Source organism: Lynx canadensis, chromosome B4 (genome assembly GCF_007474595.2).
Source record: "Lynx canadensis isolate LIC74 chromosome B4, mLynCan4.pri.v2, whole genome shotgun sequence".
Taxonomy (NCBI): Eukaryota; Metazoa; Chordata; class Mammalia; order Carnivora; family Felidae; genus Lynx; species Lynx canadensis.
The window spans coordinates 76,694,893-76,718,416 of NC_044309.1; the positions used below are offsets into that span (position 1 = coordinate 76,694,893).

At 35.3% G+C, this 23,524-nt stretch overlaps 1 protein-coding gene across 5 annotated transcripts in view; it reads left to right on the plus strand.

Moving 5' to 3' along the window:
- Positions 1 to 23,524, plus strand: part of LARP4 (La ribonucleoprotein 4) — a 64,379-nt gene that overhangs the window by 6,162 nt on the left and 34,693 nt on the right. For 4 of the 5 annotated variants that reach the window (XM_030322581.1, XM_030322579.1, XM_030322582.1 and 1 more), the window contains exons 2-6: positions 11,221 to 11,368; positions 11,999 to 12,151; positions 14,467 to 14,542; positions 18,364 to 18,500; positions 21,069 to 21,172. In XM_030322581.1, the coding sequence (XP_030178441.1) occupies positions 11,221 to 11,368; positions 11,999 to 12,151; positions 14,467 to 14,542; positions 18,364 to 18,500; positions 21,069 to 21,172 (618 nt within the window). The remainder of the gene's footprint in view (positions 1 to 11,220; positions 11,369 to 11,998; positions 12,152 to 14,466; positions 14,543 to 18,363; positions 18,501 to 21,068; positions 21,173 to 23,524) is intronic. The other variant, XM_030322580.1, reaches the window with a different exon arrangement.

Consider the following 23,524-nt stretch of genomic DNA (forward strand, 5'->3'; position numbering starts at 1 on the left):
GACTGAAAAATGAAGTAGGAACTGTTGAAATGTGAAAAGTAGAATAAAATGCTTAGAAATGAACATAAAGATGTAAAAGTACCTTATGGTGCTTTAAATTACAATGAACTGGTTCACAGTTTTCTGAAAAACTAGAAGCTATGGATATTGATATTCAACTATTTTGTATCAGTGTGGGTTTGTTTGGGCTATCAGGCAGTTCCATATTACTTCCCAGCTAATGGAATTGATCCTTAATTCTAGATGTGAACGTTTTTCAAATCTGTGATTTTGTTCTTCTACCTGGGAGCTTAAAAGATTTTGGGGGTGCCTGGGTGGCTCAGTCAGTTAAGCATCTGACTCTTGATTTCAGTTCAGGTCATGATTTCATTTCATGGCTCATGAGTGAGTTTGAGTCCCGAGTCGGGCTCTGTGTTGACAGGGCAGAGCCTACTTGGTATTCTCTCTCTCTCCTTCTCTCTCTGCCCCTTCTTCTCTCGTGTACACATACACACACACACTCACACTCTCTCTCTCTCTCTCACTCACTCACTCTGTCTCTCTCTCAAATAAGTTAAAAAAAAAAAAAAAAAGAGTTTGACCCTGTAGTTGAAATGGGGTCTGAGTCTTTACTGCAGAGGAGCGGAAAGTGGAGGAGGTTGAGAAACTCTAGTTCAGCTATCATTGTGAAGTCATAAAAAAAGATTTTTAACCTCCTCTTTGAAGATCCTTAACTGAAGATGGAAACTGACTCTAGCTCTGAAGGTGTTCATAGTATTTTATTTTATTGTTTCTGTATTTGTGTTTTGCTTAAATTTTGTTTTCTTTAACGTTTAATTCTTGAGGGTGGTTTCTAGGCTTGAAAACATTGTAAACTTTTGTATTATGCCCAGTGATTTTTCTGTAAGGGTTTTGGAATCCTAGGTTCAAATGTTAGTTATATGACCTTAGACAAGTGGCAACTTGTGGGAACCTCAAGTTCCTATCTGTAATTTGGGAATAATAATCTTTTCAGACAAAGTCAGGTAGTTCATGATGTTTATGGTGTTTATGTATTAAGCCTTGTAACACAGTCTAGAGATGGGCTTGACCCACAACTATCATTTGATCATCATAGCTATTCTATTGTGATGTAAATCGTCCAGTATGTAAATGGTAGGCTTCCAAAATTACTGAAATTTGTGCTTGATTTGTTGAACATTTTTGGAAAATTTATTAAAACTACATGATAATGGCACTGGTAACTGCAAAAATTGATTTAAGAGATACCAAGGTGTATAATACAGCCACCTGGGGTGGCTCAGTTGGATGAGCATCTTGACTTTGATTCAGGTCATGATCTTGCAGTTCATGAGTTCAAGCCCCACGTCTTCTCTTTCTCTCTCTCTCTCTGTCTCTGCTTCTCCCCTGCTCAGGCTCTGTCTGTCTCTCAGAAGTAAATAAACATTAAAAGAAAAAAGAGATATATACCTTTAAAAAAAAAAAGAGAGAGATACCTTTTTGAGTTCTAATTCGAGCCTTGTTACTAATTTACCCTGATTCTGGGTAAGCCAAACAGAGTAATTATCTTATTTTAAATTTTTTATGGTTTAAGAGTATACTTTTAATTAAGTCTTAAGAATGAGGTTTGCAGTATGTTAAAATACAGATTCATTTATATGCAAAATTTAAAGGAATACAAATGATAAAATGCAAATAGGTGATTTGTATTTCCTCTTTTAGAAATTTTTTTCTAATGTACAAGTATAGGTAAATGTAAGGAAAAGAAACTTTTGAATATCATATACTCATGTCTCTTTTCTTGTCTGTTAAGTTGTAACAGAGCCACATTTTTAAGCCAAACTTTAGTTCAGGAAATACCTCTTTATTTATAAATGAGTGGCTCTACCTAAACCAAAGACAGAGGGGGGTACTTTAGGTGAATATTACTAGAGGTAGGATATGAACTGTAGACTTAAAGCCAGACTCCGAGGATGAGTTAGGTTTGGTTTGGTTTATATATTACTGAGGCAAGAGAAAACCATTTTCTGTGTCAAAGCAGAAAAGTCAGGAGTAATCCAGGGTTTGTGTTGTACAGAGTTGGCCAGTATTTCATCCTGTTAGTTTTGGAAACTATAAAATAGGTAGTGTGATCACATCTCCCATTTTGCCCTAAGTAGTTATAACGTACACCTGTTTTCTGGAACAAATGTCCCACCCTGTTTCATTCTCAAAAACGTCCTGATTTGTATGATAACTTTTAATTTTTCAGAAGAGACAAGGAATTCACTGTGTGCTTATTGGCAGTTTCCCCCCCCCATATCACTACCACAGTGCACATAAGTTGGTACTAAAATATTTGTTGTTGAATTGGCTATGAGAAATGTAAATTTGTAGGATTTACAAAAATTTTCTGTTAAGCAAGGTAAGAGAAATACAGGATTATTCTAGCCTTTTGAGCTAAGCAAAGGAAAAAATAGGGCAGTCATTAATAATAATAAGATACATTTATCTACAAGGTTGCATAAACAAGTGGTTAAGAACAGTGCACTGGGGACAGGCTGCTGTTCAGGCTCTGCCCCTTTCTAGTTGTATGACCTTAAGCAGGTTGTTTCACCTCTGTTTATCCGTTTTCTTACGTATAAATTGAGGATAGTACTAATATATGAGTATAATGTTAACATATCACATAAGGTTATTAAGATTGACAGTTAATGTAAAGTACTTAGAGTAGTATCTGGTATATACTAAACATTACACATGAGCTGTTGCTTTCATATACACTTATGAAAAGTAGCTCTCATTTCAGTTTTCTGGTAGTTTTCATTTGAAAATAACAGACTGCTGACTACACGTTTTTGAAAAGGATTATTTTTTATTTTTAATTAAAAAATTTTTTAATGTTTATTTATTTTTGAGAGAGAGCTAGAGAGAGCACAAGTGGGGAAAGAGGCAGAAAGAGAGGGAGACACAGGATCCTAAGCAGGCTCCGGGCTCTGAGCTGTCAGCACAGAGCCCCACGCAGGGCTTGAACCCACGAACTGTGAGATCATGACCTGAGCTGAAGTCAAGACTGTTAACTGACTTGAGCCACTGAGGTGCCCCTGAAAAGGGTTATTTCGATATTTAATATTGATATTTGAAGTTGGGGGATTTTTAAAATTTCATTTGTGTAGTTAACCATTGGCTTGATCAGATGACAATTTGAAGTAAAATGGCTCAGTATGTCTAGGACTATTTAAATTATGTAAAAAAAAAAGTGCATTATAAAATGCAAGATCCCTAGATTCTTATGCACAGAATTTGAGAAACACTCGTTCAGCATTTATTCATCCATCGATTCATTCAGCAAATGTTATTTGTTGGCCTCCTGTGTGCTAATCATTGTTCAAGGTGCTAGAGAGCAGTTGACTGGTTTACCTTACACAAAGTCACCACCATTGTGGAGCTTGCTGACAAAATAATTCAGGTAAAGAAAAGTGCTTTGTGATAGAGGGTAAATTTTATTGCATAAACTGCCATGAATATTTTTTTTTTTTTTTTTTTTTTTTTTTTTTTTTTACTGAAAATTAACTGTGGCCCTAGGATAGAAAATTACCTTGATCCTGAGGTAGAAATTAGTGCAGAGCTGCATTGACTTCTGCCCTCAGAACCCTATTAAACTGGTGGTGTATCCGTATTTTCTGGGTTATTAGCTAGTCTAGGCAGAACTAAACCAGGGATCATTTGGCTTGGTGAGGAGGTCTATTATATTCCTTAGGTAGTATATAACTAACTGGTTGTCTTAAAGTTTTCTCTGAGGTAACTAACTGTAGTGTAGTGGCTAAGAGCCACTGTAAAAATGTATTGGCAGACTCTCCCTACTGCTGAGGTGAAATCCTGCCTCTGCTTTATTCGCTTTGCAACGTTGGGCAGATTACTTTAAAAAAAAAATGTTTTTTTAACATGTATTTATTTTTGAGAGACAGAGAGAGGCAGAGTATGAGCAGGGAAGGGGCAGAGAGAGAGGGAGACACAGAATCCAAAGCAGGCTTCAGGCTCCGAGCTGTCAGCACAGAGCCCGATGCGACGCAGGGCCCGAACCCGCAAACCGCGAGATCATGACCTGAGCCGAAGTCGGACGTGAAACCGACTGAGCCACCCAGGTGCCCCTGGGCAGATTACTTTTAGGTAAAATAACTTTTTTCTTATCTGCAAAATGTGTATGATAAAAATATTTAACTGAAGTTGTTAATGAAGATAAATTGAGTGTTCCATAAATGTTAGTTGTTGTTCTCTGTCAGAATGGGTGAAAAATTTCCAGTTTAATTTTCCATTTTTATTTTCCATGAAATACCCCTAAGCATCTTCTAGTAGGACCCTGAAGTTTGTATTGGATGAAATGACAGGTGTTTTGTGTCTTTTTTTTTTTTTTTAAGTACTTGTAATTTAGTGGTCTTCTCAATATTGGAGATAAAATTAAACCTGGATGATTGATTTGCTTGAAGCAAATTTAATCAGTTTATATACTTTATTTTTCAGTATTTGTAGGGTTAAGTGACATGGAATTTCTATTTTCTGATAGTAAATAGGTAAGTGAAACAAATGGTTATGTATGACCAAAGACATGGTTTTACCACATTCATGATGACTGTTTCGGACTCCTGTCTGTTACCCTAAAACTGCTTATATGAGCGGAAGGTATCATTTTTGCCATGAACTTGATGTCTCTCATTTTTCCCTTCATTTTTATCTCTTCCCACCCACATAGGATAAATAAAATGGCATAAAATGGACCAATAATGAAGACCACTTTTGGCTTATTTGGTGATGACATGTATTGCTTAGAAATAGAGGTGGTGATTTTTCTGTCAGTTTTATGGACTGACGATTTAGATGTTTTTGTGGTGATTTTGGCAGATAGTTTCCAAGTGCATTTGTACAGTTTATATCCTTTGATAGATGTTTTATGTGACTGTGTAGCTCAGGGGCTTACTTCTGGTTCTGTGGAAGAAAAGGATTTTGATGGAATTCTTCAGACAAAGTTAACCAAACATGGTTATCAAGAATTAAAATGAGAAAATAAGTCGTTGTTGCAGTTACCTGCCTTGTCAGATTCATTACTGTGTTTTAAAAACTTTATCCTAGAAAAACACAACAACTTCTTTTGTTGGATGTTTTCAGTTTCCAATTTTTCTTTATGTGGAGTAATTCTATATAGGGCATTCTTGTATATAAAGCCTTTAGGTTAAAATTCACTGCAGTAGGTCAAAGAGTGAACATTTTAAAAGTTTTTTGTATCAGTATTGACAAATTGCTTCCCAAAAGTGTTAAGACAGTTTTTACTGTTGCCCAGTTTACTGTAATTTTGTCAGCACCGGGCATCCTAATTTATAAAAATTCACCATTTGGATTAAAATGAAATAATTGATTCATTTTGCATATCTTCAGTGATTAGTGTGATTGAATGTTCTTCCATGTTTATTAGCTGTGAATTGTCTTTTTGCTTGTTTATACTTTTCTTACTTTCTTTGAAGACAATAGTCTTTTATGTCACTTGCCTAGGATGATTTTCCCAGTTGATGTGTCTTTTATTTTGGATGTTAGACATTTCATTATCTATTTATTGATTGTAAAAGTAGTAGATGTTAATTGTAGGAAAATCCAGAAAAGCACAAAAATGAGAATAAAAATGCTACTGCTCAGAGATAACCACTTATAACATTGACTTTTAGTCTCTCTAGTGTTTTCTGTGCTTGTGCATTATTTCACAAAATTTAAAGTTTCTTTCATAAGGTAGCAGCTTATTTTTTATTCTAAGTTTCTGTGAACATTTTCACTGCCTTCTACGATATTTCCCCCCATTTATAAAAATTTTATTTTGGAATAATTATGGATTCACAAGTTGCCCAAAAACCATACAGGGTGGTCTCATGTACTTTTATGCTCAGTTTCTCCGAATAGTAACACCTTGCCATAACTATATAAATGGCCAGCAAATTGATATTGTTACAGTCCACAGAACTTACTCATATTTCACCAGTTTTACATACAATATGATTTTCAGGCTCTGGGATAGTCTTTATATGGCTGGACTACAGTTATTGAACAGATCCTCTATGGTTGGTGTCTTAGTCCATTTGAGCTACTATAACAATATCACAGACAAGGTAGCTTAAAAAATTTATTGCAGATAAGCGACGCAGTAAACCTAGGAGTGCATACATCTTTCAAAATAGTGTTTTCATTTTCTTTGGGTAAAGACCCAATAGTGAAATTACTGGATCATATGGTAATTCTATTTTTAAAAGAATGTATATTTTTAAGGCTTTTGATAAACATTGCTAACTCTTAGAAAAACTGTATGAATTACAGCAATGAACTGTTTGCTTCCTTTTATACTTGTCAAAATGACATTAAGTAGTTCAATAGGTAAAAATGATACCTTGCAGTTAACTATTCCTGTTTGTCCTTTGTACATTTTCCCTGGAACAGGAAGACCTAGTTTTTCCCTTTCTCGAGCCCAGTGCTTAGCTTTAGAACACATATGTAAATAAACTATTATTGTGGTTAGCAAAATAGAGGTGTGTGCAAATAATAAGAGGGAAAGAAGAAGTAATGACCAAAGAAATGAAGTCAGGTGCCCAAGATTTGTAGAAACTATAAGGAGTTATGGTAGAGTAGGCATTATGTCTTTAAAAATGAGGAAGCTGGAGGGACTCCTGGATGGCTCAGTCAGTTAAGCATCCAACTTCAGTTCAGGTCATGATCTCGTGGTGTGTGAGTTTGAGCCCCATGTCAGGCTCTGTCCTGACAGCTCAGAGCCTGGAGCCTGTTTTGGATTCTGTGTCTCCCCTTCTCTCTCTCTGCCCCTGCCCCACTCATGCTCTGTCTCTCTCACTCTCTCTCAAAAATAAACAAACATTTTAAAAAATTAAAAAATAAATAAGTGAATAAAATGAAGAAACTGGGGCCAGTAATTGCATAATTACTGGATGGCAGAATAAAGTTAATTTTTTTGTTGTTATACCACACTTGTCTTTCGGGTGTTGGAATGACTCTCAATTTAGCTTCACGAAGACAATATTGATACTTTTTTTTTTTAAGAAATATTATAAACTAGATGTTCTGGAAAAAACTGACAATATTGGTTGAAATATTTTTTTGAGTTTTTTTTTTCTAAGTTTGTGTATTTTGAGAAAGAGTACATTTGTGCGAGTGGGGGAAGGGCAGAGAGCTAGAGAGAGACTCCTAAGCAGGCTCTGCCCTATGAGCACAGAGCCCAATCAGGGGCTCAGTCATGACCTGAGTTGAAATCAAGAGTTGGACACTTGGGGCGCCTGGGTGGCTTAGTCGGTTGAGCGTCTTTGACTCAGGTCATGATCTCACACTCCTAGGTTCGAGCCTTGCTTTGGGCTCTGTGCTGACAGCTCAAAGCCTGGAGCCTGCTTCGGATTCTGTGTCTCCCTCTCTCTCTGCCCCTCCCCCACTCGCACTCTGTCACTCTCTCTCCCTCTCTCTCTCTCAAAATAAACATAATAATAAAAAATTTTAAAAAAAAGAGTTGGACACTTAACTGACTGAGCCACCCAGGCACCCCTAAAAAAGTTTTTTTTTTTTTAAAGCAGTGCTTTAAGTTGGCAAGAAAGCAAATGAAGTCTTCAGACCAAAAATAATTAAAAAGTACTCATCCAAAGAGGTAAGCAGGTCATAAATGTAGAGCTACTCTTAATGCATCTGTTGGTTCTTACTGGCCCAGAGCTTTGGTTTTAATTGGCAGTGCTTAGAGACAGGACACATGGTAAAAAAAAAGAGGCGGGGAGGGCGGGGGAGGGGGGGGGAGAGTGAGCTTTCCCAGAGAAAAGGAAACTTGTCAGGTTTAGCTGTGACTCTGGATTGGTGAGGCAGAGGTATTCCCTAGTAATTCTAACCACAGATGTTCTTTTTGCAAAGTAGAGCTAAAATTCACACAAGTTGTTACCCAAAAAATCATGTTGAAAATTAAAGGAATACCAGATTGGTAGTTTTATAAACTGTGCAGTCATCTAACAGAGGGAAAACAAGTCCTCTCCTAAAGAGCATATTTAAAATTTTTTTTTAATGTTTGTTTATTTTTGAGAGAGCATGAGCGGGGGAGGGGCAGAGAGAGGGAGACAGAATCTGACGCAGGCTCCAGGCTCTGAGCTGTCAGCACAGAGCCGACATGGGTCTTGAACTCAAGAGCTATGAGACCTTGACCTGAGTCAAAGGCAGACGCTCAACCGACTGAGCCACCCAGGCGCCCCTAAAGAGCATATTTTAAACATAATGTTCAAAATTCCCACAAATAAAGTTCCAAGGAAAATGGGCTTACAATATAAAATCATAAAGCACGTAAGTCATAATGAGCATGGTTTAGCAGAAACAACAGATCACAAAATCAAACCCTCAAAGATTGCAGATAGTGAATTTATCAAGTTCAGACTATAAAATTAGAATAATATGCTTAAAGGAAGGAAGATACTGAAAAGATGATCAAGAAACAAAACATCAGATAGATTTGCTAAAAGAACCAAAAAGAACTTCAAGAAATGAAAATTATAAAAAGAACTTATAAACTTATTGGAAAAGTTAAGTTCATTTTAGAAGTAGATGAAGAGAGAATTGATGAAATGGAAGAAATATAAATCGCTCAGGATGTAATTTCTTGAAAGACAAGGAAATGGAAAATAGGAAAGAGATTGATACAAAGAGAGGTGGAACATAGTATGAGAAAGTACAAAATATTTTATTGGCATTCCAGAAGGAAGTAATAGAGCAGTTAGTTGGTGAAGAGGCAAAGTTTGAAGAGCTATACCTGGGAATTTTACAGAGTTGATGCATCAGATTTCAAAAGAGCACAGTGAATCCTAAGTAGATTAAATAAAGAATTTCACACTTAGACTGATGATTGTAAAACTGCAAATCACCACTGACAAAAATTGAGCAAAGAGAGATTAGGAATGATAGCTAGACTAATAGCTGGTTTCTGATCAGTAACAGTACAAAACAGAAGGCAGTGGGGATATCTTTAATAACCTGAAAGGGAATGTGTGCCTAGTAAGAATTCTTTATACAAAAAAAAAAAAAAAAAGAATTCTTTCTATAGCAGAGGTAGAGGGTAAAAATATTTTCAGGGAGGGGTGCCTGGGTGGCTCAATTCTGTTGGACATCCGACTTCGGCTCAGGTCATGATATTATGGTTCATGGGTTTAAGCCCTGTGTTGGGCTCTGTGCTGGCAGCTCAGAGCCTCGAGCCTGCTTCAGATTCTGTCTCCGAAGCTCTCTGCCCCTTCTCCCTCCTGCCCCCCTCAAAAATAAATAAACATTTAAGAAAATATTTTCAGGGAATCCACAACTTAAAGAGTTTACTACAAAAAATTTTTTTTTTCTGAATGATGTCTTTGGTGGAGAAGGAAAGAATGATGTTCAAAGATTTTCATCAGCATTTATGTAAATTTAATAAATATTGACTGGTATAAAAAAATAATGGGATATATTACATATGTACATACAGGCACAAGACGTGTAAAATAGTCTTTGATGTTAATGTACTAGGCACTATAACATTTATGCTCTGATTTGAAAAAATGTTTTTTAAGTTTTATATTTTTTATGATTCGAATTTAAGGTAATATTTTAATGGAATGCTTTATAAGGGAAAAAAAAAAAACCTTGATCAGAGTATTGTAGCAGATTGTGTTCCTCTCTAGCCCACATCTATGCTTATGCACTTTTTGCAGTTGTAATAATCTGTGAGTTGTAATCATTTGTTGTTAATATTAACTTCATACTTAGTCTCTGTATGTCTTTAGTTGGATATATGATTTCTCATTTAATAGGTTATCTGTAAAAGGGAGACACTGATGTAAGTACTAATTCCTCCAGAATTGCTTAACATGTTTGCTTTTGTTATTGTGGTGGTTATGGGTTTTTTTCACTTCATTTTGTGAATGCATTTTTCATTTTGACATTTTCATATTTGGTCAACCCTAGGATGCACATTGTTGCACACTGTAAACTTCTCTGGCAAATGGGATACATCTTAATAGTATTTGATGTCACAGTTTTAATATACAGCAATTTTTTCTTTGATTTAGTAGTACCCCTTTAGATTTTATAAAATATGGTCGTGTATCTTTATAATTTTGAATGGCTGTGCAATACTTTACCTAGAAAGTGTATCATAATTTCCCTTGTTCCTGGTTTTTTTGACTGGGTTATTTCTGTTTGTTGGCTCTTACAAATAATGCTAATAGAATATGAGTGCACCATTTTATATAGTCTTATGTAGTCTCCAGTAAAGAATGAGTTTGCAAATTTTATGCTAATGTGGGAATTATTTTTAAGTACTTTGCTAATCTAATAGGTGTTAAGTGGTACTTTTGTCATGAAATGTGAGATCTTGACCTGAGGCAAAATCAAGAGTCTGACAGTTAACCAACTGAGCCACTCACAGCCCCAAGATTTTAAGTAATGTCTGCACCCAGTGTGCAGGTTCAAACACACAACTTCAGGATCAAGAATTGCATGCTCTACTGACTCAGCCAGCCAGACACCCCACATTGCTGTTTTTGACGTGGGAAAAATTTCCAAATGTTAGAATTGTTTAGAGTCAAAGGTCTCTATCACAGTGTAGATGGCAATAAGAATTATATACTTTGGAAAATCATTCTAGATACGTAAAATATTTGCTCTAAATACATAAAAATAAGCCAAAGATAGGTGAATAGTTTGAATAAATTTTATGACAAATGCAAGTAGATTGAGGTAAAGCAGCATTTCTGTATTAATTGTTTATAGAGATATATTTTTTATTGTATAGGTAGCTAAATTTTATACATACACATTCAAGTCCATCTACTTAAAAAGACTTATTGTCAAGTTGAGCCCAATACTTTAAAGTATTATTTAATATTTATTATTAAATTACTTAATATGATTGGGGTTTCCTTCACATTTAAGTAATAGAAAAGTCCATTAAAGAGGTGACTGTGTGGCTCAGTCGGTTAAGCATCTGACTTCGGCTCAGGTCGTGATCTCATAGCTCTTGAGTTTGAGCCCCGCATCGGGCTCTGTGCTGACAGCTCAGAGCCTGGAGCCTGCTTCCGATTCTGTGTCTCCCTCTCTCTCTGCCGCTCCCCCACCCACACTCTTGTCTTTCTCTCAAAAATAAAGATTAAAAATAGACAAGTCCATTATCTAAAATTGTAATTTTAATACACTGACTTTTAAAATTTACAAATAGATCTTTTGATTATTTAGCAGGTAACATCTAAAGGAACCGGTTTAAATCCTAATGCCAAAGTATGGCAAGAAATTCCTTCTGGAAATACTGATGCCACTCCAGTAACTCATGGAACTGAAAGCTCTTGGCATGAAACAGCAGCAACATCAGGGTCTCATCCTGAGGGTAAGTCCTAAATATTTCATCAGAACAAATCATATTTTGGTTAAATATATGGTCAAACCAGTTTATAGAACTTTGGGGTACATCTTTTGATTATTTGATTAAATATATTTATAAATGTTTAATAGGCAGTTTGTACACAGTTCTTATTTTTAGTATGAATGGGTTATCACTAGTTTCAAATAGTAGCTGTGTCTTTGGGTCTAGCATTTAACCCACTTATAATATGGTATTTATAAATTAATTTTGATATACCATCATTGGCAATGCTATTTACTCACTGTTTGACCTTGGGTAAATGACTTCTCTGTGCTTGTTTCCTTCATCTGTAAAACAGTAATAATAATTACTTTTGGCATAGGATTTTCTGAGGATTAAATGAATTAAGTGCATGTGGCTCTCTGATACATAAATAGTGCTATATGAGTTTAAACTATTGTTAATCATTTTAGCTTATCCATAAGGGTCAAAACTTATCTCCCTTGGGAAGAGAATTCTTACTAAAACCATGCGGACATTGCCCAACTGGTAGAATTCTTTAAAATCTTACTATAAAAGACATAGTGCCCAGAGTTCCTAAAGATAGGATTTATTGAATTTCTATTTATTGTCATTATATATTTTTTAATACAGGTAATACGGAGCTTTCAGATGATATGTGTAAGGAATACGAAGTAATGTATTCATCTTGTGAAACCACCAGAAATACTATAGGCATTGAAGAATCAACTGATGGAATGATTTTAGGGCCAGAAGATCTGAGTTACCAAATATATGACGTTCCTGGTAAACTTTATACTTGTATTGGTAAAATGAGCATTTGGTAAACTAGTGTTTTTTCCCCTTACAGTTTCTTTATTATTGTTCTAATAAACCTATGGCATGGATCAATCTGCTTTATTTGAAAAGAACTGTATGGTAATAAAATGTTAGATGATTTTTATAAATACTGTTTTCAAAAGGGCAAACATGAAGATTGTAATTTATTTATTTTTTAAAGTTTGTTTTTTTGAGGAGAGAGAGACAGAGCATGAACTGGGGAGGGGCAGAGAGAGAGGGAGACACGATCAGAAGCAAGCTCCAGGCTCTGAGCTGTCAGCGCAGAGTCCGAAGTGAAGCTTGAACTCAGAAGCCGTGAGATCATGACCTGAGGGGAAGTCACGCTTAAGCAGCTGAGCCACCCAGGTGTCCTGAAAATTGTAATTCAAAAGAATGTTTAGAGAAAAGATCCTGTTTAGGAGAGTGTGAAATTAAAGATAAAAGGGAAAAATAGTCAATATAGTGAAAATAGACCTCAATTATAATTTTTCAGAGTCCCAACTTTCTTGATCTATTAGTTGGGATCAGTGCAAGTTCTGTCAATTTTCCCATTACTTCTGTCAGTGTGAAATGCATTTATAGATGTGAAATTGCAGGGATTAATTTTGAGAAAATCACAGTATTAAAAACATGGTTCTTCTGCAATTCAACTTGTGAAACATATTTTTTCACATTTATAAAACTAGCATGGGTTAGTAGTTGCCTAAATTTAAAATGGATGAGATTTAAAAGAAACTAAAAATGGACCATAGACCCCAACTACCTAACTTAATCTTTCTGACTTAAAGGATCTCTTTGGAAAATACATGTAATAGGGAATACTCTCTTCTATTGCTGCTTAGTTCTTTGACTTCAGTCAAGGTGTACAAACCTTTGTCCTCAATTTCCTTATTTATTGTAAACATTTGGACTAGATTTCTAAGTTTTGTCAGCTTGTAAGTTGATTCCTGAAGTAGCATGGGTGGTATTTCCATATAATAATTTAAGGTGGTAGGTTCTCCTCCCTACTTGTAGTCATAATATACTTAACCACTGGGTACTTTAAACATAGAGTTGGTTTAAGTAATGTGGCAACCAGTTGGTATTTTAATAAGTTTGCTGTAATGACATTGAAAAGTTAAATGAAGTTCTTGCTTATTTAGCACACTTGGGTGGTTGGATTTTGTATTAGAAAGATTGCATATACATGGAAATAGAATGCTTCTTTTTTTTTTAAATTTTTTTAATGTCTTATTTACTTTTGCGAGAGAGACAGAGTATGAGCAGGGGAGGAGCAGAGAGAGAGGGAGAGAGAGAATCCCAAGCAGGCCTCAGGCTTTCATTGTGGAGCCCGATGTGGGGCTCGAAATAAGGAACTGTGAGATCACGACCTGAGCAGAGATGAAGTGTCGGATGCTTAACTGACTGAGCCACCCAAGTGCCCCTTATATTCATCTTTAATGACGTTAATCTAATATCTAATACTACTTTGAATTTTGAGTAATAAGACAAGGTAGTGGTAAAATCATGCACAGAATTTATTTATCTTTATGCACATTCTGTTGTCTATACATTTAAAGGAAATTAGCCTAATCACTAATGCTTTTTAAGAAGAGGACAAATTACATGCTTTGAGTGTGTAATGTTTTGTGTAAGATTCTAATGAAAGAGTGATGGTTTTCCAGGCTTGAGTCCTGGAGGGGAAAGAAAAGTCTTGTTCTGGGTTTAAATAATATAATCATAGAAGGCTGTTAGAGAGTTGATCTGAAACTTTGGCTGTTTGAGTGTTTTAAATATTCCTAGGAAGATAAAGTGCTCTAAAATTAAGGAATGAAAAGAAAAGAGTATTAAGAGAAGTTTAAGAAGTATAAATAACATCAGATTTAGTATCAATAATACAGATGTGGAGAAATATATACATATATCCCAATTTATCTAGTTCCTTCAAATTTAGATTACTGTTACTTTTGTTCTTTGAGCTTTCATTAAAGGAATAAGTAGTTATCACATTTTAAAAGTATTGAAGGTAGTATTTTACAGAAAGCCAAGTATTTTTAGTATTCATGGTGCTTTGTTCATTTCTTGATAAAATAATTTTTAAACTGATCTGGAATTTATCTAAAGAAAGAATAGATAGGTGGAAAGAAATTAGACTTTGTGCTAACTGAATTTTAAAAATAATAGTTTTGTCATGAATTTTAATTTGTACATACTTTGTGACTTATTCTGAGTACAACAATTTGTAATATTTACCACCTACGGTAATTTGATATTAACTTTTTTCCTCTGTTTTCTACCTTCAGGAGAAAGCAGTTCAGCAATTTCTACAGAAGACCTAAAAGAATGTCTGAAGAAACAATTAGAATTCTGTTTCTCCCGGTACAGTATTCATTTTTTTTTAATTGATATTTCTCACTTTTTGCATTGTTTGGTTAGTAGATGTTAAATACCCATGAAATAGAGTGGAAGAATGGTGGTTTTAATTCCCTTCAGTGATGTATTTTGGTATTATTCTTTAATATATTTCTTAACTAGGTTTAAAGATGTAATCTCTAATTGGATATGCAAAAAGGATCTAGTCTTAGTAGGAAGGTAATTAAATTACTGGATTGGATTACTTTTGGATAGGATATTAGATACTTTTCCTATGAACATATTCAGGTTTAGGGTTCTCAAAAAAGTGGGTTATCTCTTAATTTATATTTTTTAGTAGTTGGCTCTTGTAACCTTTGATCATAGAGTTACTTTTAGCAAGATAGGTGGATGGGCATAGAATTTATGTTACCAGTACCTTCTATTAGATAAGGAGTTCTTTCAGGCAGAAGTTTCAAGATGTCTTATTTACAGATAATTATGTAGGTATATTTACAGCTTAGATGTCATAAAACTTTAGTATGTAAAACTGCCCCTTTCAAAATAAACAGAGAAGTTTGGATATGCATGCAAATGTAATGTTTTCTATTTATCCTGTATATTGTGAGAGGTAGGACCAAGTAAACCAGTTTTTCAAGCTAGAAACCTGGATTTTATCATAGACTTTTTTATATTCTTGACTCACGTTTAATTCTTTATCTTAAATAGCTCCTTTCTTTTCCCCTCCTTTTTATTCTTTGCCTTTATAGTCTAGTACAGGATAAAAGAATAAAAGCAAGAGCCTTCTGTCTTTTCTCTAGTCATTTGTGCTTACAATTCATTTTCTGTAATATACTTGTAATATTTATTTATTTATTTATTTATTTATTTTACATTTATTTGTTTTTTGAGAGACATAGAGAGACAGAGCACAAGTTGGGGAGGGGCAGAGGGAGACGGAGACATAGAATCTAAAGCCGGCTCCAGGCTCTGAGCTGTCAACACAGAGCCCAACAAGGGGCTCGAACTTACAAACTGTGAGATCGTGACCTGAGCCGAAGTCGGATGCTTAACCGACTGAGCCACCCAGGCGCCCCTGTAATAGTTATTTTTTTTTTTTCCAACGTTTATTTATTTTTGGGACAGAGAGAGACAGAGCATGAACGGGGGAGGGGCAGAGAGAGAGGCAGACACAGAATCGGAAACAGGCTCCAGGCTCCGAGCCATCAGCCCAGAGCCTGACGCGGGGCTCGAACTCACGGACCGCGAGATCGTGACCTGGCTGAAGTTGGACGCTTAACCGACTGCGCCACCCAGGCGCCCCTGTAATAGTTATTTAAACATCTTCGCCTACTAACTGGATAGTGTGTATCTGCTTATATTTCTGAGTTTTTCTCATGCTTCCCTGTCATAATTTCCTGCCTTTTTGCATGTCTTATAAATTTTGATTATATACTGGACATTACATATTAAAAAAGCTAGGAGTTGTAAGTCATGTAATTTTCCCCTCTAGACAAGACTTGAGTTTTTCTTCAGGTAGGCAGAAGCAGATTGATAGCTTCAATCCAGTCAGGAGTTGAGCTAGGTTAGTGCTGAGCAGCCACTTTTTTTTTTTTTTTTTAAATATATTGCACGAGCAGAAGAGGGACAGAGAGAGAGGGGCAAAGAATCCCAAGCAAGCTCCACCTTGTCAGCACAGAGTGCACTGTGGGGCTCCATCTCGACGACCATGAGATCTTGATCTGAGCTGAAATCAAGAGTCAGATGTCCAGCTGACACCCAGGTGTCTCTCAGCCACTTTAATTAGACTCCGTCTACCTCTGATTTATCTCTGTTCCTTAGGCATGACCTTTTCAGCCTTTTGATTCAGAAGTTGTCCTTTTCCTGTTACCTTCAGTCCTAAAACACCAAGGAAGATTCAGTCTGTTCTTGAGAGGTTTGAGATTAGCTCTTTAGTCTCTTATCCTGTAAGCTTCCAAACCTGGCAAATGTCTTATGGGGGAGACCTGTCTTGTTTGATGCAAGTTTCCTCCTTCCACTGGAACTTGCACAAAACCACAGAGATATTACAGTGCCTTTTCAGCCGGGCTCCCAGTCTCCCATCTTCCTCCTTAGAACTCGAAAACATCGTATGGAGGGAAATCTGCTGCATGTTAGGAGCTCCTTTAGTTTCCAATTCATAGTGCCAGTCCTGTGCAACTGCCTAAAGCTCTGCTGGTTTCCCCCTGGTCCCAGATCTGCAAATTCCCTAAGGAACGAAAGAACATCTTTCTGGAATATCATTTTGTCATTGTAGCTTCTCTCTTTTATCTCCAAAAGCATGGTTTTATAATTTAGCTAGTCTTTTTTAGTTGTTGCAGTAGGAGCTCTGGCTTGGCATGATCTACCACGTCCTACTCAGAACTCTGATACCATTCAAACCAGCTGTGCGATTGACATTTGTAGCTCAGCAGAATTGTTATTAATACATATTGGGTATTACTCATGAGTAGTCAAATCATATATGGGATTTATGTCTATTAATTTGACTTTTGACAAGATAGAGTTTCTTTAAGAGTTGGACACAAGATTTATTAAGAACAGACATGCTGAAGTTCAGAATTGATTTAGGATACAACGTCTTAGTTGTATAAATAGTCTGTTTATAGTTGTCTTATTTTTCAGTTCTTAAAGAATATCTTGATGAAGGTGCTATTACTGTGTTTCTCCTTTTATGCTAAAGTGAGTTTAACCTTTACTGATATCTTCTCTATTCTTTTTTGCCCCCCAAATAACCTGGTAACCAGTAGTAGTAATTACTACTTTATTTTAATAAAACTTGAAGATAAAGGTGTTTGATCCTACTCTTTGCCAGGCAGTAGAGCATTGAAATACATTTTGGGAGCACCTGGCTGGTGATCAGTAGACATGTGACTCTTGATCTTGGGTTGTGAGTTCTAGCCCTGTATTGGGTGTAGAGGTTGCTTAAAAATAAAATCTTTAAAAAAAAAAAAAAAAAACACAAAAAAAACATTTTGAATGACAGAGATCCTTCATGGAACCTGTATTCTGGCTGGTGGAGACAAACATAATAAACCATAATAAATAAACAGCTTAGAAGTTTGTTAAGTGATAAGTGCTATGGAAGAAAATTAGAGCACTGTAAGTAAGGGAAGGGGAATCGAGTGCTTGGATGATTTCTGTTTTAAATAGGGTCATTGAGAAAAGGTGGCTTTTAAGTAGAGACTTCTATCTATTTATAACCAAACTACTTCAAAGATCTGATGTGAAGAAGACAGCATGAGTTTGATTTTATTTCATTTTGTTACATAAGGTTTTATGTCTAAGATAGGAGTGTTTATATCTTTTTAAATGTATTTTAAAGAATCTTTTAAATGTTTTAGTTTTAAATTTATTACTGAAATTTAAATTAAAAAATCAAACATAAAAAGTGGAAACATTTAGAAATTTTAAATCCTTTACAGTCCAACCCATGGTTGAAGCTATAATTTTTCTCATATGAATATTCTAACATCAGTGATAAAAAGTGTTTATAAGATGGAACTACACTGTATGTAATATTTTGTAATATACTTTTCAATTTAATATTAAGCCTCTTTCCATATCAATATAATTCTATAAAGTTCAAAACTTTTTCAGAACTATTGGCCTGATGTATTTGGGGATTCAGAAACTTTCTGGAAGTTGTTAGAGTATCCTGTTGTATATTATGTGTTTTTATAGTTCACTGTATTGTTTCTGATGGCATGATTTTGTTTTCCTAGACTAAGTGACAAAAATGAATAAGGCACCTCTTCAGGTGCCTTTTAAGAATTGTTTTATAGGACTCTTCTGTTTATTTCTTTCAGAGAAAATTTATCAAAGGATCTTTACCTGATATCTCAAATGGACAGTGATCAGTTCATCCCAATTTGGACAGTTGCCAACATGGAAGAAATAAAAAAGCTGACCACAGACCCTGATCTAATTCTTGAAGTCCTGAGATGTATGTAAATCATACCTTTTAGCTTAATTTTTAAAGTCAAAAGGCTGAATATTCTTTTGATTTCTGGTTATGCAGGGTTTTTTGGTTTTGTGTTTGTTTGCCATTTATTTACTTTATTTATTTTAATGTTTGTTTATTTTTGAGATAAAAAGTGTATAAGCCGGGGAAAGGCACAGAGAGAGAGGGAGACAAAGAATCCCAAGCAGGCTCCACACCGTCAGTGCAGAGGCCGACATGGGGCTCAAATTCATGAACTATTCTTTTTTTTTCTAACGTTTTTTATTTTATTTTTTTGACAGAAAGTGAGAGAGTGGGGAGGGGCTGAGAGAGAGGGAGACACAGAATCTGAAGCAGGCTCCAGGCTCTGAGTTGTCTGCACAGAGCCTGATGTGGCTTAAACCCACAAACCACGAGATCATGACCTGAGCCGAAGTCGGACCCTTAGCCAAATGAGTCACCCAGATGCCCCTCAAACTCAAACTGTGAGATCATGACCTGAGCCAAAACCAAGATTTGGACACTTAACCGACTGAGCCACCAAGGCTCCCATTTGCCATTTATTTTTATTTTTTTTAATTGTAATTGACATACAATGTTATATTAGTTTCAGGTATACAGCATCATGATTTGACAATTCCATACAGTAAGCTCTGCTCATCAGGCAGGGAATTGTTAACTCTTTATTTTTTGTTATTCTGTTCCAATAATTTATTTTTACTGACTTGGTATTTAGCTTCTATATCATTTCTATACCTTGGTTGTTTGTCTTAATACCCACTTACACGTTGGTTTGCGAGCATAATTGATTCCAGAACCATGTTTGTAATCCAAAGCACTTGTATATAAAAGCGAATTTCAAGAACTATTGCCTCAGTTGTGATCATGTGACATTTGGCGTCACGTACTACTTGTATTGCAAGGCGTTGCTTGTTTATCAAGTTAAAATTTATTAGAAATGTTTACTCGCCTTGTGGAACACTTGCAGAACAAGTTACTTGCAATCCAAGGTTTTCTATGTAAGCAATTATATCTCACTTTTCTGGGCTATCAGAAAGTTATTTGTATCATTGTCACACCTTCTAAACAATCTGTTTCAAACTTTTGAACCCAAGTAGTACATTTTACATTAGAGCCCAGTACACACACCACACACCTATACGCAACTGAAATGTTAATTATGCAGATTAATACTAAATGCTTGTAGTTAACCCCTTTTATTTCCTAAATTGATTTCACAGGCTGTTAAAAGAATTGCTAAACTAAACTAAAAATTAGAGTTTGATAAATAGTACTCTAAAGTTTAATAAAGAATTTCAGGTTCTAAGCATTTTTATTTTTATTTATTTTTAATTTTTTTTTAACATTTATTTATTATTGAGAGACACGGAGCATGAGCGGGGGGGGGGGGTAGAGAGAGGGGGAGACACAGAATCTGAAGCAGGCTCCAGGCTCTGAGCTGTCAATACAGAGCTCGACTCAGGGCTTGAACTCACAAACTGTGAGATCATGACCTGAGCCGAAGTCGGTCGCCTAACCAACTGAGCCACACAGGCGCCCCTGGTTATAAGCATTTTTAATAGTGTTTGTGTCTTCTATCAGTGTTTCTTGGTAACCTCTCTTACCAAAGTTTTAACTACTTGCCTGAATAAAGGCAGGTCTTCACTTTTATATGAAATATATTGTTAAAAAATGTTTAAAAGTTAAATATACCAAGTCCAATAGTAGACTTATATCGGAATAGAGGATTTCCATTCTCAGAGGGCTAAATACATTTATGAAATCTCTGATTGGTTTGTGCAATGGTTTCTTAAGATGAGCCAGTCTTCTCATCCGAAGAAAGTCAGCTAAGAGACCAGCAGAATCCTCCACCTCTAAGGGAACCTAGTACTTCCACCCAACACTTCTTCCCTGTTCTGTTTTATACTGACTGCTTACCTGTTCAGAGAAATATGGCATATTATCTCTCTGAAGAGACTACAAATAAAAGTTTGGGCTATGTGGTATTATCTTCATTAAATATTTCCTCAAAATCAGCATCTAAGAGATGGCTTCTAAGTGTCTGTAATAGTATGTAAGAATAAATATGTTAACATCAAGGAAAAGTTAGAATTATTTGAGTATAATTCTTGGTTTAAGTGCTTCTTAGATTTTAAGAAGAATTTCTTCACATCAGAATGCAGTACTATAATCTGATTACAAGAGTGGAATGCAAAGACAGTGATTTCATTATCTCCAGAAGTACAGAATTTGGTAACTGTACACAGGGTAATTACCGTGTAGATATGTATTGTATGCTCCTGAAAGTTTTTCAACCCCAATGCAGTGCCAAGACACAAAGTAGGTACTCTGTATTTGTTGAAAGAATAACACTTGACAGTGTTTTTTGTAATCTTTGTTAACTGTAATCTTTGGTTCTACAACATAATTTCTTAACCTCTGCTAATTTGTTCACTTGGAAATAGAAATAAATAGTTTTTTTTTTTTTTTTTTTAGAAATAAATAGTTTTTAATGACATTCTTAATATCTCTTCTTGTCATTTTTGAATGAAATATTTTTTTAAATTGCAGCTTCTCCCATGGTACAAGTTGATGAGAAGGGCGAGAAAGTGAGACCAAGTCATAAGCGTTGTATTGTGATTCTTAGAGAGATTCCTGAAACAACACCTATAGAGGTATTATTAAGCATTGTTAAAGCTAAGTGTTCTTTAACTGTTTAAAGTGGAGGAGGTAAACAAGCAAAGTATAAGTCATTGGCCTCATATCAATCACTGTGTATACGTTAAATTTTTGTTTTGTAAATTCTGAAACACTGGAAGAATGGTACATTTTCAAAGTTGAAATATAAATAGGCTCTTTTGGGAACTTGATTCATCTGAAAGAATAAATTTAGGAATGAAGAAGAAAAATAGGAGTCAAGACTAATCGGAGTAGCTAACAAACATAAAACAAAGTTGTAACTGTAAAGATGGTGTAGTATAATAATAAAATAGGTACAATAATAAAATAAGTTTTGAATGAAACAGTATATCCAGAATAGACCCTTTAATAAAATAGTTATGTATAATAACATTTATTTAATAATTAGGTTTTACCACGTGCTGTGCAGTGTACTTTATGGTTACTTAAAGCCTAAGGTTTTGTTATCTCTGTTTTATAGATAAAGTAACTGAGCCTTAGTATGGTGAAATAAGTTGCCTAAGGACATGTGGGCTCTTTAAATGAGTATCTGATTTGATCTCACTCTGATTTCAGAGCCCCTGTTTCAAAACCACTAAACCACAGAGCTACACACTAAATTGCCAAGTTAATAAGTTAGAGAGGGGGAGAATTAATTAGTAACTGTTATGTGGTATTTACTGGCCATTTAAAACAGTTTTAGATTCTTGCCACCTAACAAATTTCACATATTAGTAGTTAATCTTTTTGCCCAGGGTCATTCCATTCACTATTAACTCTCCAGAATGAAGACTTCCTAAATTTAGAAACAGTGAAATTAGAAAAGAAACTGTCACTAGATAGAACTTCTATTTAAAAGTATGAACTATATGTCAAAAATAACAAATTGAAAGGAAAATTGCAGAATGGGAAGAATATTTGCATTATTTAGAAACAATGTAGAATATATGAGCCTGTACTCTAGAGCCAAGCTGCCTGGATTTGAGGCAGCTTGGCTCTAGAGTACAGGCTCATATGTTTCAGCTTTTTGCTTGCTAACTCTGTGACCTTGGATTGTTGTGAGAATTGGCTTAGTATATAGAGAGCTCAGAGCAGTACTTGGCATGCGCAACAAATCTAAGATTAGCCATTATTATCATGTTTTATAGTTACTGTAATTTATATTCTGAATACATAAATCACACATACAAAAAATAGTAAAAGGAAAAAGGCAGCGACGTAATATTCATTAAAAAAAAAGAAAGGAAGTGAAGATGACTAAAATAGAGAAAGCCTGGTCAATAATCATGAAAATTCAGATTAAAATGAGGGATTTGGGGTGGTGACCTTAAAGGTTCCTGTCAGGAACAAATTTTTTTTTTTTTTTTTTTTTTTTTTGCTACTTGTGACCCAGACTGCTGTTTTTTTTTTTTTTTTTTTTTTTTTTTTTCCAACGTTTATTTATTTTTGGGACAGAGAGAGACAGAGCATGAACGGGGGAGGGGCAGAGAGAGAGGGAGACACAGAATCGGAAACAGGCTCCGAGCCATCAGCCCAGAGCCCAACGCGGGGCTCGAACTCACAGACCGCGAGATCGTGACCTGGCTGAAGTCGGACGCTTAACCGACTGCGCCACCCAGGCGCCCCAAGACTGCTGTTTTTATACTTGGGAAAGTAAATCTATGAACTTAACTCTTCCTAAAGAATAATAAAGGCTGGAAATAAATTTTATTGATATTTAAATAAACAAATCAATTTTTTATGCATTGAAGGGGATTAGAAATATTTGGAGATTATGAATTTTGAAGATAGACATCAGTGGGTGGCAGTCTAATAGTTCCACAGGCAGTTTTACAAAAATGTAAATTATGGACTGGATGAGAATTTTACTAACTGAACTTGGTAGTATTTCACCACTTTCACAAATGTCACAAAACTCAGTTGGTTGCACACTTACTTGTTTTTGAGTAGTATTGGCCCAAGAAAATTTCATCGTAAGTAGAGATTTTTTTTTTTTTTAATTCAGTGTAGTAAAAATTTGAGGGAGTTAGGAGACAGGTTAGACTTCACTGTTACTATGTTTATTATCCCATCAGCATAGTAATTACCTTTTTAAAAATTGATTTCTCATGATATTTTGTTATTTCGCAGGGCATTTTAACCTGTCCGATTCTTTCTGTTTGGGAGTTATTGGTTACTACTGAATTTCTCCTTGAACTCCAGTAGCTATTAGACCAAATGGAGTTTGGAAGCATACAAATCTGGGATTGAATTCTTCTTTATGATAATGTGTGTAGGTTAAACAGTTTGAGCTACCATTTCCTCAACTGTACAATAGAGATGATAAAAATCTTTAACACAGGGTTGTT